This window comes from Lonchura striata, chromosome 23 (assembly GCF_046129695.1).
Source record: "Lonchura striata isolate bLonStr1 chromosome 23, bLonStr1.mat, whole genome shotgun sequence".
In the NCBI taxonomy this organism is placed as follows: Eukaryota; Metazoa; Chordata; class Aves; order Passeriformes; family Estrildidae; genus Lonchura; species Lonchura striata.
In genome coordinates this window covers 9,508,223-9,525,855 of record NC_134625.1, presented here as the reverse complement: position 1 = coordinate 9,525,855, position 17,633 = coordinate 9,508,223, and the positions used below count along the sequence as shown (strand labels likewise).

At 52.4% G+C, this 17,633-nt stretch overlaps 1 protein-coding gene and 1 long non-coding RNA gene across 4 annotated transcripts in view; one reads left to right on the top strand and one right to left on the bottom strand.

Moving 5' to 3' along the window:
• Positions 1-1,553: 1,553 nt before the first annotated feature.
• The window catches only part of DIXDC1 (DIX domain containing 1), a 34,514-nt gene continuing 18,434 nt past the window's right edge, over positions 1,554-17,633 (bottom strand). For 2 of the 3 annotated variants that reach the window (XM_021529986.3, XM_021529985.3), the window contains 16 exons: positions 16,105-16,212; positions 11,015-11,127; positions 10,181-10,329; positions 9,187-9,276; positions 9,049-9,102; positions 8,600-8,650; positions 7,557-7,661; positions 7,080-7,133; positions 6,448-6,540; positions 6,300-6,371; positions 5,720-5,806; positions 5,432-5,593; positions 5,275-5,341; positions 4,368-4,476; positions 4,081-4,189; positions 1,554-3,262 (listed from right to left, as the gene is read on the bottom strand). In XM_021529986.3, the coding sequence (XP_021385661.2) occupies positions 3,182-3,262; positions 4,081-4,189; positions 4,368-4,476; positions 5,275-5,341; positions 5,432-5,593; positions 5,720-5,806; positions 6,300-6,371; positions 6,448-6,540; positions 7,080-7,133; positions 7,557-7,661; positions 8,600-8,650; positions 9,049-9,102; positions 9,187-9,276; positions 10,181-10,329; positions 11,015-11,127; positions 16,105-16,212 (1,504 nt within the window). In that variant the 3' untranslated portion in view covers positions 1,554-3,181. Of the gene's footprint in view, positions 3,263-4,080; positions 4,190-4,367; positions 4,477-5,274; positions 5,342-5,431; positions 5,594-5,719; positions 5,807-6,299; positions 6,372-6,447; positions 6,541-7,079; positions 7,134-7,556; positions 7,662-8,599; positions 8,651-9,048; positions 9,103-9,186; positions 9,277-10,180; positions 10,330-11,014; positions 11,128-13,171; positions 15,009-16,104; positions 16,213-17,633 lie in introns of those variants that run through there. The other variant, XM_021529987.3, reaches the window with a different exon arrangement.
• On the top strand, positions 15,407-17,489 carry LOC110470403 (uncharacterized). Its single transcript, XR_002465418.3, has 3 exons — positions 15,407-15,486; positions 16,531-16,713; positions 17,192-17,489. It is a non-coding gene; the product is annotated as an uncharacterized LOC110470403 (long non-coding RNA).

Below are 17,633 nucleotides of genomic sequence, written 5' to 3'. Positions count from 1 at the left end.
GGGGTTCTGAACGGGGAGACCGGGCATGAAAACCGGGCATCGGGGGCTCCAAGCGGGGGGACCGGCTTGGAAACCGGGCACCGGGGGCTGTGCACAGGACCGGGCACCTCGGGGTCTGCACAGCTTCCCACCAGGAAAACCGGGCACCGGGAGCAGTGCATAGGGAAAACCGGCAGGAAAACCGGGCACCGGGGGGTTCTGAATGGAGAAACCGGGCATGAAAACCGGGCACCGGGGGCTGTGCACAGGACCGGGCACCTCGGGGTCTGCACAGCTCCCCACCAGGAAAACCGGGCACCGGGAGCAGTGCATAGGGAAAACCGGCAGGAAAACCGGGCACTGGGGGTCTGTACAGGGAAAACTGGCATGGAAACCAGGTACCTGGGTGTTTGCACAAGGAAAACCGGGCACCGGGGGTCTGTACAGGGAAAACTGGGCACCTTAGGCCTCTGCACAGCTCCCCGGCAGGAAAACCAGGAAAACCGGGCACCGGTGGGTTCTGCTCAGGGAAAACCGGGCACCTCAGGGCTCTGTGCAGGGAAAAGCGGCAGGAAAACTCGCTGGCAGGAAAAGCTGGGCACCTCGGGGTCTGCATGGGGAAAACTGGGCACCTGGGGGTCTTTACAAGGAAAACCGGGCACCTTAGAGCTCTGTGCAGGGAAACCGGGCATTTTAGGGATCTGCACAGGGAAAACCGGGCACCTGGGGCTCTGTACAAGGAAAACCGGGCACCTGGGGCTCTGTACAAGGAAAACCGGGCACCTCGGGTTCTGCACAGGGAAAACCGGGCACCTCGGGCTCTGTACAAGGAAAACCGGGCACCTCGGGCTCTGTACAAGGAGAACCGGGCACCTCTGGCTCTGTACAAGGAAAACCGGGCACCTGGGGCTCTGTACAAGGAGAACTGGGCACCTCGGGCTCTGTACAAGGAGAACCGGGCACCTGGGACTCTGTACAAGGAGAACCGGGCACCTCGGGTTCTGCACAAGGAGAACCGGGCACCTCGGGCTCTGCAGGCTCCCCAGCAGCAGGGGACAGCCAGGCTCAGCTCTGCTCCCCGGGAACGGGCAGAACACATAAATGCACCCAAGGGTGTCGGGGATAGCTCCAGGCTCCGCTCAGTGCGGCAGGAGGAGCAGCAAACACCATTAACTTAAACATAGCAGGTTCCACCTCAGCCTAAGCAAAAAGGTCTTTCTGCAGAGGGTGGCTTTGTTGTGAGATGTGCTCTCACTGCCATATCCCAGCACTGCTTACACCCGGTTGATTTCTGCCCACCTTTCCTCAGAGTTACTTTCCCTTTCCTATGTTTGTTGATCTTGTAGCAAAATCTCCGGAGTCAAGAGCTGAAACTCATTTAAAAGTGACACTCTTTGCTTTTATGGGGGAGAAACCTCCCAAAGCAAACTGCTGCTCTGGATAGCAGAGAAGGACATGAAGCTGGCCAACACAGACCTGAAAAAAACTTCATAATTTGCTCCATGAAACTCCAGCCTGGGTGCAGGGCTGTTGCTGAAATAAAACCCACGAGTAAAACCCAAAGAATGAAACACTTGTGAGAAGTTTGCAATTGAAATACAATTGATCTCAGTATCACAAGCCCATGCCCTCTTCACTAGAAACCATGCAACAGAGAAACGAGGTCCAGGGGAGAAGGAATATCATTGTTTCTTTTCCAAAAGGGATGTATTTCCCCCCATTAATTAACCTGCTCATTGATTAACTTTCCTCCTGCTGTCTGAAAACAGAAAGTCACAGAAATTGTCCAGAACAGGAGGCAGTTTGTGTTGTGCCAATGTGGCACAAAACCACGTAGGAACCCTGATATAAAACCCAGTATCGACCAGTTGGATTTCCATAGTAAGATAAAATTACAAGGCCAATGTTGTGTCAACAGAAGATGATACAAAACATCTCAGCATCCACCAGGAAAGGAGTAAAACACAGTATAATGCGTGCAGAAATATACAGAGAGCACTTGCACTAGTATAAAAATATCCACAGTCCTCAGACAAATGTGAATCGGTACAAAATAATTTCAAGAACAGGTTTACAAAAGGACACGTTGATATAAAACAGTAAAACCAGGTTGCCCCCTCTCCCAGCCTCATGCACAGCACACACACACAGTCCATGGAAGGCCCACAGGAAGGAGCAGAGCCCATTTGACCTCCCAAGCCCACCGGCGATGTAGAAAAACAAAACCACAAAAAACCAAAGGGAAAAAATCCACCCTTGGGGGATTTTAGAGCAGTTCTTTCCCCAGCAGTTCTTTCCTGATCCTTCAGGACTAAGCTTAGCAAGGAACTGGTGTGGATAAGTGCTTGGTGGCCCTGGCAGTGGGGGGACAGCAGCAGAGGATGTCTGTGCACAGGAGGTGACAGCACAGAGGGCAGGAGCGCAGGGACAGAGGCTCAGCAAGGACAGGGGGTGTGAGGACCTCAGGAAGCAGCTGATTCCAGCTCCCCCACCCATGAAATCCTTCAGCAAACAAACAAGCACTGAGATCCCCCAGATCCCTTCAGTGACAAAGCCAGCCCTGAGGTCCTCAGGGATGGGAACAGCTTTGGAAAGTGGGGAAAGTGGGCTGGGAAAGAGGAGCCTGAGTTTGGGAGAAAAGGAGCTTGGCCAGGTTGGTGAGCTGTGCTTCAGGTCATGCATCAGCCCTCCAGAGGACTCTCCCCCCACCCAGAACAGGTCCTGTCAGCCTGCAATGTCCAGAGTCACTCTGCTCCTGCAGGACAACTTCCAGCTGGTCCAACTTCAGCTCTCACAATTCAGCTCTACTGCATGCAGGCAAAGCTTCACATTTTCACCATCAGTGCAGTTTTGTGTGACACCAGCACAGGAGATGCCCAGCTGAGCCTGCAGCACAAAGTGCAGGGATGGAAGAGAAGGGGGCAAAGCATCCTTAAGGCCTCCAGGGTTTTGCTGGCAGGGCCAAGCCGGGTGTTTCTGCCCCACAGACCAGTCCCTGCAGCCCCAGGACAGCAGCTGCCCTCGGGCACGGGCAGTCAGGTGCCAGCTGTCCATGCACACAGCCTGCACCACCCCTGGCTGGCACAGAGGCTCTTTTTTGGCAGCTCGAATTGGTCTCTTCCCAGCACTTGGGCTCCTTGGTCACTCTCCGAGCTCTGCAGACAGTCACAGGTTTCCATAGAAACAGAGCTTGAGAGCTCCATTAATTCTCCCCGTGGTCTTCTTCCACCCAGGCCACGATTTTCCCCTCCCAGCCAGGAATGATGTCATCATCATGGAACACCTACCATAAAAATAAACAAACAAACAAATAAATAAAGTGTTTCGGTCATGTCTGGGGTCTGGACACAGGGTTCTGCAGTGTGAGTGGCATCAGGGCCATGAAGTCAAATCCTAGCTCCGATTTCCCAAAATAATCCAGGGAACACATGGGAATGATGGCTGAGGTATGAGCCACATTTTCACAACAAGGTAAATAACAGACCAGGCCTCACTAACCAATGAATATCAGGATTATTATCAGCTTGGTTTTTTTTGACATTAAAGGTAAACTAAAGACTGCAATCACGCCTTTTCTGAGCCAGAGCACGACCTGCAGCTGCTGCTGCTGCCTGTCCCCAGCGGGGGTGACCTTTTGCCCTTGCCCTAATCAATTTGTGAAGCAAGAACTGTGCCAATAACCTGAGATGAATCCAATCCACACCCACACCAGCCTGAGCATGAGCAGGGCTGCGCTGCAGCACACAAAAGGAATGATGCCACACTCAGCTCTCTCTGAGGAGAGGAAGAGATTGCATTTTTAATACAGGCTCTCCCACTGCAGTAGGGTTTATAAAACCTGCAGCCTAGATTTTTGCTGTGTCCCCTGAGCTGTGTCACAGGCTGGCTTTGCCCAAGGGGCTCTGCAACTTCCACATCCGTGGAATTGCTTTTGCTGAGGATGAAAATATTTTAGCACGACAGGAGCTTAACCCACAGCTGGGAAAGCAGACAGTTTTGTTTGGGGGAAACATCTGCTATTTCATTAGTTTAAAAGCGAGGTGACCATGGCCCCCAGGGCTGTGTGGTGACACTGATCCCAAAGCTCAGCCCCACTTTTACCTCCTCCTTCACTGTGCCAAACTCTGGGTCCAGGGCTTTGAAGTGGTACCGATGGGTTCCTTCCCGATCGATGGCTGCCTTGAAATCCTTCAGAGTCACTTCCCCTAACCTGCAAGGGAAAGAAATTCAAACACAAAACACGACAACAAAGCTCAGGGACTACCACAGATCATTTTCCCCATGAAATCCAGTTAAGGCACAGCAAACCTGTGCTGGCTGGGAGCATTCCCAGGAAATCAGAGTGCTGGTTTTAGGGGCATGGGAGGGTTAGGAAGGCCCAGGCTCACCTCTTTGGTATGCTGACCATGAAGGGGGTGAGGGAGCGGTCGGTGAAGTACAACACTTTGGTGCAGGCACTGGTGCTCATCACGGGCGTGCTCTGAGAGTGAGGCAGCTCTGCAAGGCAGCAACTCCCTGATTATCATCCCTTATCATCGTTATCCCTCCCCATCTTCCCATTCCAGCTGGCCAGGATGGATGGTGGTACGTGGATTTTAATTTGCCCCTTGGTGTTTCTCTCCCCAACTCCTTCCTTGTTTCCTTCCTCCCCCCAAGAGCTGAAACAGAGGAACTGAACTCCATGGTTTTAAGGCTCCTTTTAAGCAGAAAATGCTCTGGACACATGGAAATGCGGTGTTTAAAAAGGCTGCACCGTTCTGTGGCTATGAAAGGCAGTAAACGCTGAGCAGGGAGCACTTGTCTGTCCCCACTAGATGGTGCACAGCAGCAGGAAAGCTGGGATGACATCCCTTTTCCCAGCGATTGCCATGGTTATCTGTGCTGCAGCACTGCCCAAGAGGCTCTGCCCAGCTCTGTGATGGTGCTTTACAGAAAACCAGCCATAAACGTGTGTCCCTTCCCTTTACAGCAGCTTGGCCCAGCGCTGTGATGGTTCTTTACAGAAAACCAGCCATAAACGTGTGTCCCTTCCCTTTGCAGCAGCTTGGCCCAGCACTGTGATGGTTCTTTACAGAAAACCAGCCATAAACGTGTGTCCCTTCCCCTTGCAGCAGCTTGGCCCGGCGCTGTGATGGTTCTTTACAGAAAACCAGCCATATAAGTGTATCCCTTCCCCTTGCAGCAGCTCTGATGCAGGGAGGATCCTGGAGGGGCCAGATTCCCAAGGGGATTCTACACCCAGGAACCCGAGCAGTGAATTTGGCAGTGGAAGGGCAGGATCTGCAAGGCACTTACTGGATTTGGGAGGCCACGAGTCTCTGCACTCGTTGCTTGCTCTGCCTGCTGGCGATTTCCCCCGCACCTGGGGCACAAAGCCAAAACAAGGGGAAAGTGTCACCTCCCCGCCAGAGCATGCGAGGGGCAGGAGCTGCATGCCCTGGGGAGCCTTTACCCTCCTCTCCTGCCTCTTCTGCGTCTCCATGCGGTGCAGGCGCTCCATGAGGCTGGAGATGCCCTGCTCCAGGCTGTCGATGGTGTGGTGCTGCGGGTCGTGGCCGCTGAAGCTGTTCCTGAGGCTGCGCAGGGCGTCCCGCACCAGCTGCAGGTCGCTGGTCTGCCCAAAACAGCACAGCTGGCACCAGCCCAGCCTGCTGCCTCCCCAGCAAGGGGAAAGCTCTCTTAATGAAATGAAAGAGTTCCAGGAGATCTGGCTGGGAACGCAGCCCTCAGGTGCACTTACCCCTCGGTGGGCTGTGGGAGCAGCTCCTTTTCCTGCTGGCTGGAGAAAGCCATTGCTCTGGGCACTGTGACTGCTGTAAGCCATCACCTGGGCAGGGGAAGATGTGCGAGTGTCAGGAGCTCCCCAAAAATCCCCATTTATGGACTTCAAAATGCGAGGGAATGAGAGCTTTCCACAGCAGTGATAACACTCCCATCTTCTCCCAGATAACGACACTCCCTAAAGTGTGTAGGGAGCTCCTGGTCACAGCACAAACCTGAATCCTCAGGCAAAGGTGGAAAGACTCAATACCAGGCTCAGCAGAAAAAAGAGGAAGTAAATTGAGCAGTGGTCTAGCCATTGCCAGGGCCAGAGGTGAAGCTGGAAGCTGAGATAGCCTCTGGCTTTCATCTCTGGGAATTCTGAGCCAAGAGGCTGAGCCAGAGCGCTCAGTGCTGGGGCTTTGCCTGCCTTGCTCAGGGCTCTGACAGGGAGAAGGCAGAGCCAGACCTCTCTGGGATGAAGGGGAGGGTTTCTGGACACAGGTGCCCGCAGGGTGCGGGGCAAACACCACCCCAGGTGTGCAGCAAGGCTCCCGTACCTCCTCAGCTTCTCTCTTCATGCAGTGAGCCCGCAGGGCCTCCCTGTGCTCCAGCTCCTGCTCCAAGTCCACCTGTGGAGGGGCAGAGGGCAGTCAGCACCAGCTGGGCCAGCCAGGGCAGCTCCCAGTGCAGCCCAGCTCTCCCTACCTGCTGGTAGCTGGCCTCGGAGAGCTGCCTGAGCATCTCATCCAGCTTGGTCTGGTGCTGCTGCAAGTGCCGATCCTTCTGGCACAGCTCCTTCTGCAACACACGGAGCCAGGGAATCAGCAGGGCAGGGAGGGAGGCTCAGCCATCTTCCCGTGGCAGGGAAAGTCGTGTCATCTGCCAGGACCAGGTGGCTTGCACAGGATGTGCTTTGCAGATGGTAGAGCTGAGTGTCAGAGGTGGTTTTTTTTTTTTTTTGGGTTTTTTTTTTTTTTTTTTTGATGAGGTCAATCAGGTTTTTATTGCCCAAAGTCCCCTTGGCCAAAGATCTGCTGCTGAGGTCCCAGAGCTGTCCCAGAGAACACAGATTCCCGAGGGATCAAAGGACAAACAGGTCACCCACCCTCATCTCCACAAGTGTTGGACACTCAGCAGCCACCACCAAAAACCACGACAATAAAAGATCTGCAAGAAACTGTAAGGTGAATGCAAAGAACTTCTGATCCCTCCACCTCACTACAAACACCCCTGGCTCCCACAGCTCCTTCCTGGGGCTGTCCAAGTGCCAGGGAAAGAACAACCCCATTCCCAGAACTGAAGAACCACCCAAAGCCCCGTGGAAGAGGTTCCATTACTTTGTATTCCGCCAGGAGCCGGTTTCTCTCTTCAACCTTCCTCTGGAGGTCAACCTGCAGGAATAGCAGCCAGCTGTGAGGCAGATATTCCCAGAGAGTGAAACCCTCTGCCCCTTGTGCTAAAGGGAGAGCAGAAACCTCCAGAGACCAAGGGAGCTGCTGTTTAGGGTGGCAACCTTTGGACAGAGACCTGCACAGGGCAGGTGCCACCTACTAAGGTAGGGAGAGAGAAAAACAAATCCAACAGCCCTGAAAACATCAGGGAAAGCCCCTCCCTGTCCCAGCTGAGGGTCCTGCAGGGCAGGAAGCAGGATGAAGGTCAGGAACTCCAGCCTCACAGCTGGCCAGCAGGCTGTGAGCAGCCTGTGCTGTGCAGAGACTTCTGGCTGCTTGTTCACTATCCCACAGCCCCAAAATCTCTGCTGCAGCCACCCCCCCGCCAAAGTGACCCCAGCAGCAGCAGCAGCAGCGACTCACATTCTGGTTGTGCAGCTCCTCCTTGTCCATGTTGGCTCTCAGCAGCTCCTGCTTGAGCTGCAGGACTGAGGCATCCTGCTGGAGCAGCCTCTGCTGCAGAGCGTCCTGGGGAGAGGTGATGTCTGCAGGAGGGCAGGGCCCCTTCCCGGGGCTCAGTGCCCAGAACACGCTGTGGCCACTCAGGCCAGGTGCTGCCAGGGCTCCCAGAGGGCTCTCAGCCCTCCTGCCTCTCCCTTACCCAAAACTGATTTCCCTGCCAACGTTTTGGCTACCAACACAGAGGGATTTCTCTGCTTCAGCCTAAGTTTCCTGCTCCAGAAGTGATGGAGGTTGGCTCTGATGGACAGGAGCAGCTCTGGAGGGCATTCAGCCCTGCAGCTCCTGCTCCAGCCACTCATCCAGAGGGCACAGAGAGGCCAAGATCAGCCCAGGACACAAGGAGCCTTAAGCCCTGAGTGTGACCCAGTTGTGCAGGGCAATCCTCTCTGGAGAGGCCAAAGTCAGCACTAATTCTGCACCTTTCACTCACCCTGAGCTCCACCTTGGACAGCTACTGCTGTTTGCTCCCTTCTGACAGGCAGCTCTAAAAATACCTCTGTCAGGAGGAGATTGGCAGTGTTCAGCACTGCAGAGGCACAAACTGAGCCCTTTCTGGGCAGGACAGGCACAGCCCAGGCTCTTTTCCCTGTGCTGGCAGGAATGAGTTCACTGGGCCAATGCTTCTGGGTGTGCACTCCAAGAGAGAGGAGGGAATAAAAGAGCCAGCCAACCAATTTATGCCTCTTTTTGTTTAGGAGAAACAGGGGGAAATGAAGAAAAAGGGGAATACTTGACCACAATCTTACAGACAGAGCAGAAAACTGGAAACCCAGCTCCTTACACCTGCCTAAAAATTCAGAAATAATCCACAGGATCCCTCACCTCCAAGCCCCCAGTACTCCTCCTTCCACAATCTGAGATTCCTCAGAGGTGTGTGGCTGCTGCTGGCCCTACTCACCTAAAGCACTACTATTCATTTTTTTATTAAATGTCCCTTTCCTCACCTTTATTCCCTGCAGGTTCCGAGCTTCTTGTTTGTATTTCAGCAGCTCCTTCTGCAAATGCAAGACAGTTTGGTTAAACAGCACTTTGTCACCCCTTCAGAACCAACCAGAGCTGGTGTTTTCTGCTGCAGGAGGAAGCACATCCCACCTTTCCCACAGATCCAAGAGCCTGAGAAATTTTAATGAATTACAAACACGACAAAGAGCTGAGCTCTTAAGCTCTGTTATTAAAGTCCTGAGGAAAATAACAATTGCTCAGTCCCCCAAATCTGTCTTTCAGGCCAACATCAGACACTTCTGCCAGCATCAGACCTGATCCCAAGCCTCCAGACTTGGAGCCCTGACAGAATATTCCCCATTTCATCCATCATGTTGCCCACCCTGCCTCATCCCCACCCTGTTTTCCCCTAAAAAAAATCAATCTGCAAAACCTCTCTTTCCCCTCTGACCTTCAGATCTTGATTTTCTTCCACACTCTGGTCCAAACGGCTTCGGATGATGATCTGAATGCAAAATATCAGCGTTGCTATTGTGCAGCAGGGGCAGGGCAGGGCAAAAGGGAAATTTGGGTCCAGGGGTGTTCTCACCAGCTGCTCCTCAGGGCAGGCTCCACGCTCAGAAAGTTCAAAGGAGCCTTCCTGCTCATCCTCAGGTAGAGACCCATTGAGCAACAAAGCCTGGGGAGATAAAGGGATTTAAAAAAATCTCCTTTTCAGAGATTTCAAAGGGAAACGGGTGAGCTGCAGCTCTGGCCAGCAGTCACTCCTATCAACAGTCCCTAACCAGCTTCACATCCCATTTCTGCTGATTTATCCCCCTCAAAAATGAGGGGTTTTCTTCAGGAATGAACAAGAAGATTTATCCCCTGACAAAGCTTCCCAGGGGTCTGTCAGGCCATGCTCTTCCCCACAGAAAGGACCAAACAAGGACAACTCAGATTTCCAGGGAGTGAAGTCTCAGCTTTAGCACCTTATAGGGTGTGTGTGCATCAGATCCCAAATATTTCCACCAAACTGTCACAATCTGGAGCTTCTCAATTATTGAGTAAGGGGAGGAAAATCGATGAATTAAATCAAATTTCCTGGCTGGCCACATCAGCTGCCTCCCCCACTCCCAGGGGAGGAGGGGGCAGCAGTGCCAGTCCCTCCTGTCCCTGCTCCCAGTGGGCACAAAATGCAGAGATTTCACCACTGAACCAAGGAATTTTTTTTCTTTTTTGGTGACTCTTTTGTGTCCTGCCCATTGTCCCCGGGGAAAGTGCCTGCCCAGCTGCCCGTGCTCCTCACACAATCTCTGCTTTGTTTACTGCCACATAAATATTTACAATTCAAAGCCACTGTGGTTCCCAGCACAAACAGAAAGGGATGTTCCTGAGAGAGTTCAGTGCCTTCACCATATGGATCAAGGGCCTCCACACACCGGGCTGAGGGGCAGGGAGGGGAAGAGAGGGAAAAGCCCCACAAATTAAGAATTGTGGGGAGAATGTGCCAAAAATGAAGGTTCAGCCAAGCTCATGGAACGACTGATGCAGGGCTGGGTGACCCTGGAAGGGAAAACTCTCTGAGGAGAGAAATCTCTCACCTGCAAACCAGAAATCATCTTTTTTGCCTCCTCCATTTCCTTTTCCAGGTGGTCCTGCTGCTCCAGGAGCTGCTCCTCCCATGAGTTCTCCAAGTAGGACCCGGAGCTCCCTGCCTGCCACTCGGGCTGGAAGTGAGAGTTGGCCTCTTCTGCAAGAGAGAGGAGCTGCACGTTGCCCTGATTTTTAAAAGTGTTAGGTTTTCTTTTCTAGTTCTTTTGAAAGTTTTAAAGTTCTCATAGAACCTTCTGATCATGTTTACATATTTGAGAGTCAGAGTTCCCACACAGTCTCATGTATAAATAGAATAGTTTACATAGTTCTCTGCAGGTGGAGAGAAATGATTGATTGATCTTTGGATCAGTGTGGCTGGAGAAGTGGTAATTCCATCCTCCAGTCCACGTTCACCTTTAGAATTATATAAATACCAGATATTTAAATAAAACTGTGTGTTTTTCTCTTTGAAACTCACCAATATTCTGTATTTGGTGTCCAATAACGCCAGCTGCACATGCTCCTGGCAGCCCAGCAGGGCCCTGCTCCCTTTCCCAGCACCAAGGTGTGGCAGCTCATCTGACCCCAGGGATTTATACCTCGTTCCCGAGGCAATCCAAAGCTTTCCCACACAGATTTTATCCCAGGTAACTTCCCACGGGCTCAGGGAGATCTCCAAGCACAGCGGTGGGGACAGGGGGTGTGACAGAGGGGGGAAAGCACCCGTGGGCTTTGCAGAGCATCCCTCAGTGCCCCAAGGACACCCCGGGGGAAGCAGCAAACCACTCCAGTCCCCGGGGATCTTTCCAGCTCCTATCACACAGAACAGTGCCGAGGTTTACCTGCTTTAGGCTCTGTTTCTTCAGTCTGGGGGATCACAAGTCTCTCCTTCTCCTCCGAGGGGGCTACAGTGGATTCACTCTTTGCACTGTGGACAGGGCTGGGGGAAGTCAGGCTGCAGAGCAAGGCAGGAACAGCTCTTTTAGATGAAAATGATGTTAATCAGCACCAATTTTGAACAAACATTTCTCTATATTCACTTTTATCTAAGAATTATCTGCATCCCAGAAAAAACCTTCCACAACCCAGCCTGAACATGTAATTTTTTTGAATTCAGGCTCTCACACAGGGGTAGGACCAAACTCAGGAGTAATTTACTGCCAGCCTTATGCTGGACAAAAATCCACCCTGGCTTCATCTCTTGCTCCAGAGCTTTCAGATGAATCATTTCAACTTTAAATCCCAATATATTTGAGAGTCAGATTCCACTCACTCATGTTCTTTGATTAAAACTTCTTGGAAGTGCCCACATATTTTCACAGGAGCCATCTCAGCTGACTGGGAGGGTCAAGCAATTTTTTTCTCAGAAATTCTTCCTGAGTGCATCTCCCAGACAACATCAAAAGGTGGCTGAAGCTCAGTGACCCATTCAATGTACCCCGAAAGTCGCAGGAATTAATCCTTGCAAGTGTGAGCAGGAGTTAATTTTTCATTCTCCCCCAACACAGAAACAAAGGGCAAGGAACAAAAAGAAAAACAGTGTGGAAATAATATAATAGGTTTAGAAAAAGAAGAGGCTTCAGCAGCTCCCTCCCTGCATCTTCCCAGCACTGCTGCTGCGTCTCCCACAGCTCCCACAGAATGGGAAAAGCCCTGCAATAGAGATGGAAATGACTTGCTGCTCCTGCCTGCCCCACTCCCACGGCCAGGACCAGCCTCTCCTCATTCAAATCACAGACCTGAGTCCTGTTTTTTGTGGTCCAGACTTCCCCCGTGTGACACTGAAAGAATGATCTTTGTGCAACAGAAATGTCCCACGGGGGACGGTACCTGTCCTTTCAGGTGTGCCCATGATGCTTCAAGAGCTCCCAGCCACCTGGCTTTCCTCCAGGATTTACCTCCAGGAATTCCAAATCCATCACAGCAATCCCTCATTAGACATTTTTAATATCAAATTAGATATTTTTAATATCAGATTTGTAACCAGCCCCTGCTCCTGCTCATTGCTGAATGGGGGCATGGCATAAAATTATGGGGTTTTTTTTTTGGTTTTTCTAAATGCTCTTTATTACTTGATTTGGCAGTTCTGCTGGGATTGCATTCTGTGAGAAGGGCCAGAAGAAAGGATGAAACTTTCACACAACACAGATGGCAGCAGGAAGCCCAGCTGGTCTGACATGGCCAGCAGCTCCAGGAGGGATTTCGCTTCCTTCTAGGAACAGCTCTCAGAATTCCCTCCCTCCCATCCTCAGCTGATGCTCTGAACCTGCCCTCACCCCGAGGCACTGCTGCCTCTCAGCCCTGCAAAAGCTGGCCCAGAAAAACACCACCAGGCACAGATGGGAGAGAAGGTGGTGAGACAGGATGAGCAGGATGAAAAACAAGGATATGAGCCTGGAAATAACATCCCAAATCCGCTTCTCCCAGCACTGGACCCGCAGCCCAAAGCCAATAAAAGGCAGCACAGGTGGGGACAGGTCCCCACAGCACAGAGAGCTTTAATTTCCTGAGGGATTTCCACGTCTCCAGACCCTTTCCAGGCAGTTTTCCTATTTCGAACAGCCACTGGGTTCAGCCAGCATCCACAACCACCTCCCAGGCACTGCAAACAGTGGCAGAGGCAGCTGGAGCAGCAGCACAGGTCAGGCTGCTTTCTGCATCACCCCATTAATGCTGGAAACACTCGCCCAGGTTCTGTATCAGCCCAGGCATTCAGGGCATGAAACACCCGCTGATGCAACGCCTGTAAAAGTGCAGAACAATTCCCTATTAAAGCATGCAGAAACGAGGGCTGGGAAATGAAAGCTTTCCAAGAGAGATTTATGATGCAAACTGCTCCACTTTTATTCCTTTCACCGCTTGGTTCCTTAACCCACATCCCATCTCCCCCGAGCCCGGATCCGCCAGCACAGCCCAGGGCAACGAGCTCCGGGCAGAAATTCAGGGCAAGGATTGTGACCAACAGCCCATCCCTGCTGCTCCCGAGGACAATCGCTCACCATTTGACCTGCTTCCCTCCCATGGTCCCAGCGGAACCTGTGGCCTCACAGAATCCGCAGGATCCCGGCTCCGCGCATCCCTCCTTCCCTTCTTCTCGCTCCCGCGGGAATCTCTGCGAGCCGGAGTGCCGAGAAGATTCCCAGCAGGAACAACACACGCACACAAATTATCCAACTCGGGGGCTCTGCCGGCTGAGAGGCAAATGCGGGAAGGGGTTTGATTCCGGAGCCGGGGAATTCTGCAGCCTGCCTTCGGCTCCCGCTGCTTTTCCTCGCGGGTTATTCGCCTCCCGCTGCTGCATTTTGGTCAGCTGCACAGCCGCTTGTTTTCATCGCCGGGCTCCGGGCGGGCCGGGGGTGTTCCTCATCCCATCCCGCCCTCCTTGTGCTGCCGAGCATCCGAGGAGCCGCCGGGGGAAGGAAGGAGCCGCGGCCGGCGAGGGGTCCCTGCGCTGCCGGGGGGATGCGGGCTCTGCCCAGGCTGATCTCTGAGATTCCAGAGGGATGCGGGCTCTGCCCAGGCTGCTCTCCCAGATTCCAGAGGGATGCGGGCTCTGCCCAGGCTGATCTCTGAGATTCCAGAGGGATGCGGGCTCTGCCCAGGCTGATCTCTGAGATTCCAGAGGGACTCAGGCTCTGCCCAGGCTGCTCTCCCAGATTCCAGAGGGATGCGGGCTCTGCCCAGGCTGCTCTCTGAGATTCCAGAGGGATGCAGGCTCTGCCCAGGCTGATCTCCCAGATTCCAGAGGGATGCAGGCTCTGCCCAGGCTGATCTCTGAGATTCCAAAGGGATGCAGGCTCTACCCAGGCTGATCTCTGAGATTCCAGAGGGATGCGGGCTCTGCCCAGGCTGATCTCTGAGATTCCAGAGGGATGCAGGCTCTGCCCAGGCTGCTCTCCCAGATTCCAGAGGGATGCGGGCTCTGCCCAGGCTGATCTCTGAGATTCCAGAGGGATGCAGGCTCTGCCCAGGCTGCTCTCACACCTTCCAGAGGGATGCAGGCTCTGCCCAGGCTGCTCTCACACCTTCCAGAGGGATGCAGGCTCTGCCCAGGCTGATCTCTGAGATTCCAAAGGGATGCGGGCTCTGCCCAGGCTGATCTCACACCTTCCAAAGGGATGCGGGCTCTGCCCAGGCTGATCTCTGAGATTCCAGAGGGATGCAGGCTCTGCCCAGGCTGATCTCTGAGATTCCAGAGGGATGCAGGCTCTGCCCAGGCTGATCTCTGAGATTCCAGAGGGATGCAGGCTCTGCTCAGGCTGCTCTCCCAGATTCCAGAGGGATGCAGGCTCTTCCCAGGCTCTGCCCAGGCTCTGCCAGCCCCAGGCTCGGCTCCCTCTCCCTCCTGCTGTCACACAGGCTGTGCAGGCTCAGCCTTTCTCCGAGATGCCTGGCTCAGGGGTGGGGGAGGGAATGCTGCTGGAAGGGGAGGGGAAAGGGAGAGGGATGGGTGAGGGGCTCAGCAGCCTGGGAATCATCTGATTTTTGGCAGATTTTTCCACGAATCTTTTCAGCAGCTTGCGCTGGTTGGTGCTGCCGTCCCTGGGAAAGCTCCGAGAGGGGATGCTGCCCTGGGACACCTCAGCAGCACGGCTGGCTGGAGGAGGGGTTGCTGCACTCAATAATGTCTCTCAGCAATAAAAAAAAAATCTCATTTCTCCCAGCCAGTTCCCGTAACTGAGCTAAGCACATTCCTCCCTGCGAGGAAAGGGAAAGCGTCCTGTTTTCATTGTGCACAATTGTGTCAGCACAGACACCCCCAGCAGCTGGAGGGGAAGAATTCTGCCAATTTTTGATCACTTTTGGAAGGATTCTCGCTGTGTTCTGCCCTGTCAGCAATAACATCACCATTGCATTGTGGGCAGAGAATTCACGACATTAATGGGGAAAAATAAAAGAGAAAGGCAGGATGCACAGAGCGATTTTTGTTTACCACCAAAATACCAAAATGTGAGGAAACAGCAGCCACCTGACAGGCTAGAAGAATACATCAAATATTCCATCTCCTTAAACTGAGGGATGAGAGCGGGCAGCAGAACTCCTGAGCTCCTGGCTCAAGGGGCAGTGCCAAGGTCCTGTGGGTTATCCGTGTTGCCAAGAGCAGGATTTTTACATCCCCCCTGGCAGGCTGAACTCAAAAGCACACTGCTGACATCATGTGGAAGCACTGCTCCAGCACTGCCTCCCTGGAGCCCCACACTCCTCCCAAAATCTATTTATAAACACTCCCTCAATGACACGCGGCGGAATTGGGGGATAAACACCAACTCTTGTGTTCTTCTCCTCTGTCGGGCAAAGCAACCTTAATTTTCAGGTACGGAGAGAATTATTGGTGCCGCGGAGCGTAAAAATTGCCCTGAGAAACGCCGGGGAACCGTCCTGCCTGCTGAGAGGCTGTCAGTGGCAATCTGTCCTTGGCAAACGAGCTCCTCACTCCCACGCCAGCGGGAGGGAAGCACTGGGGAACGGCCAGGCAGGGGAAGGACGGGGAAAAATCAGAGCTGGGGCTTCCAGTGGCCTTGGGAGAGCCTGAAGCGAAGAGCTGCAGCTCGCCACGTGCAGCCCTGCCCTCGGATCTGCTCCAGAAGAGATGAGCTGGAGCTCAGCACCATTCCCAGAGCGAGCTCCACTTGTTCAGTAACTCAGTTCTTGCTCTTCCGAGTAGTTTCTGCTTCTCTGGGGGGAAAGGGAGCGGCTTCCCTTTACTACAGAGCTCTCCATGCTGGATCAGCTCCCTCACTGGTGTGGTTTGTCTTCAAAAGCCCTTTTTTTTGGCTGCATTTTCTCTCCTATATCCATGAAAACAGCAGAAAACTGCTTCACGTTGATTCCTGAGGTTTCACCCTCCAGCCCAGCCCTTTTCCATCAGAACTGAGCGGATTTTGGTGAGGAGAACAGGCAGAGGGGGCATCTTGGCAATGAAATTCCTCACCTGGCAGGGTGGGGCTCCAGGGGCACGTTCTGCTGGCCCTCGTACTGCTGCACCAGGGCCCGCACGCTCCAGTAGGGATTCTCAATCTCCTCGTCCATGCTGCTGTTCCTGGGGGTGACAATCACAAAATGAGGGGAGCCTCACCTGAGTGCCACTGGAATTCTTCTCCCTCCAAAAAATGAGGGGAGGAGAGCTGAGGAAAAATGTCATTTTTCCTATCAGGGATCCCCATTTTCTTGGTGTTAAGGGAAAACAGGCAAACAGGCCCTGTTGCTTTAAACTCATCCCTAATTCTGTGACTGCGAAACTCCGAAAGCTCTGGGGATGCAAGGAAACATCACAAGGACTGGCTTTCCTGAAGAACTCCAAGGCCTTTGCAAGGGAAAGCTTTAACATTTCGTTTTTCAACGCGAGTTACCATTTCAGCCTCCTCTCCAGACTGCTCCGTGGGGGCTCCCTCCAGCCAGGACCAAATGGGCAACGACCTTCAGCCGTGTCAGTGAAACCCTGCAGGGCCCCAGCACCTGGCTCCCAGCTAAATGTCACTGCTATTATTGCTACTGTCACCTTTGGCAAGAGGCAAATGGGATTTTCAGGATTATTCCCCATGTGTGTGGATTTTCAGAATTATTCCCTGTGTGTGTGTGGATTTTCAGAATTATTCCCCGTGTGTGTGTGTATTTGCAGAATCATTCCTTCTGTGTGGATTTTCAAAATTATTCCGTGTGTGTATTTTCAGAATTATTCCCTGTGTGTGTGTATTTTCACAATTATTCACTTTGTGTGTGTATTTTCAGAATTATTCCCTGTGTGTGTGTATTTTCAGAATTATTTCCTTTGTGTGTGGATTTTCAGAATTATGCCCTCTGTGTGTGTGAATTTTCAGAATTATTCCCTGTGTGTGTGGATTTTCACAATTATTCCCCGTGTGTGTGTATTTTTACAATTATTCCCTCTGTGTGTATTTTCACAATTATTCCCTGTGTGTCTGTATTTTCAGAATCATTCCCTTTGTGTCTGTATTTTCAGAATTATTCCCTCTGTGTGTGTATTTTCACGATTATTCCCTGTGTGTGTCTATTTTCAGAATTATTCCATGTGTGTGGATTTTCAGCATCCCCAGGACTCTGCAGCCACCTGGAGCAGTGGGATGAGGCAAAAAGCCTGGGAAAGAGCTGGAGAAGAATGTAAATAATTCTTTATCTGTTTTTCACACTGTTTATAGTTAAGTTCTATCACTGTGCGTCAAGCACTGTGCACCAATGCTGCGAGTTGTTTTCACTTCAGGACCAATGGATTTGGTCATCACCAATGGAATTGATCCTCACGAAGCTCTGTATAAAAGAGCAGTGTACTTTAAATAAATCACAATTTTACTCTCACAACCTGCTTATCTAATCAGAGTCCCTTCACTCCCATCCTACCTCAACAGCAACCAGAAGGAATAAATCCCTTCCTCCCGCCAGCAATAAATCGAACAAAGGCGCATTTATTTTCATTTTTTTTTCGAACTGGGAGCCAACCCGGGC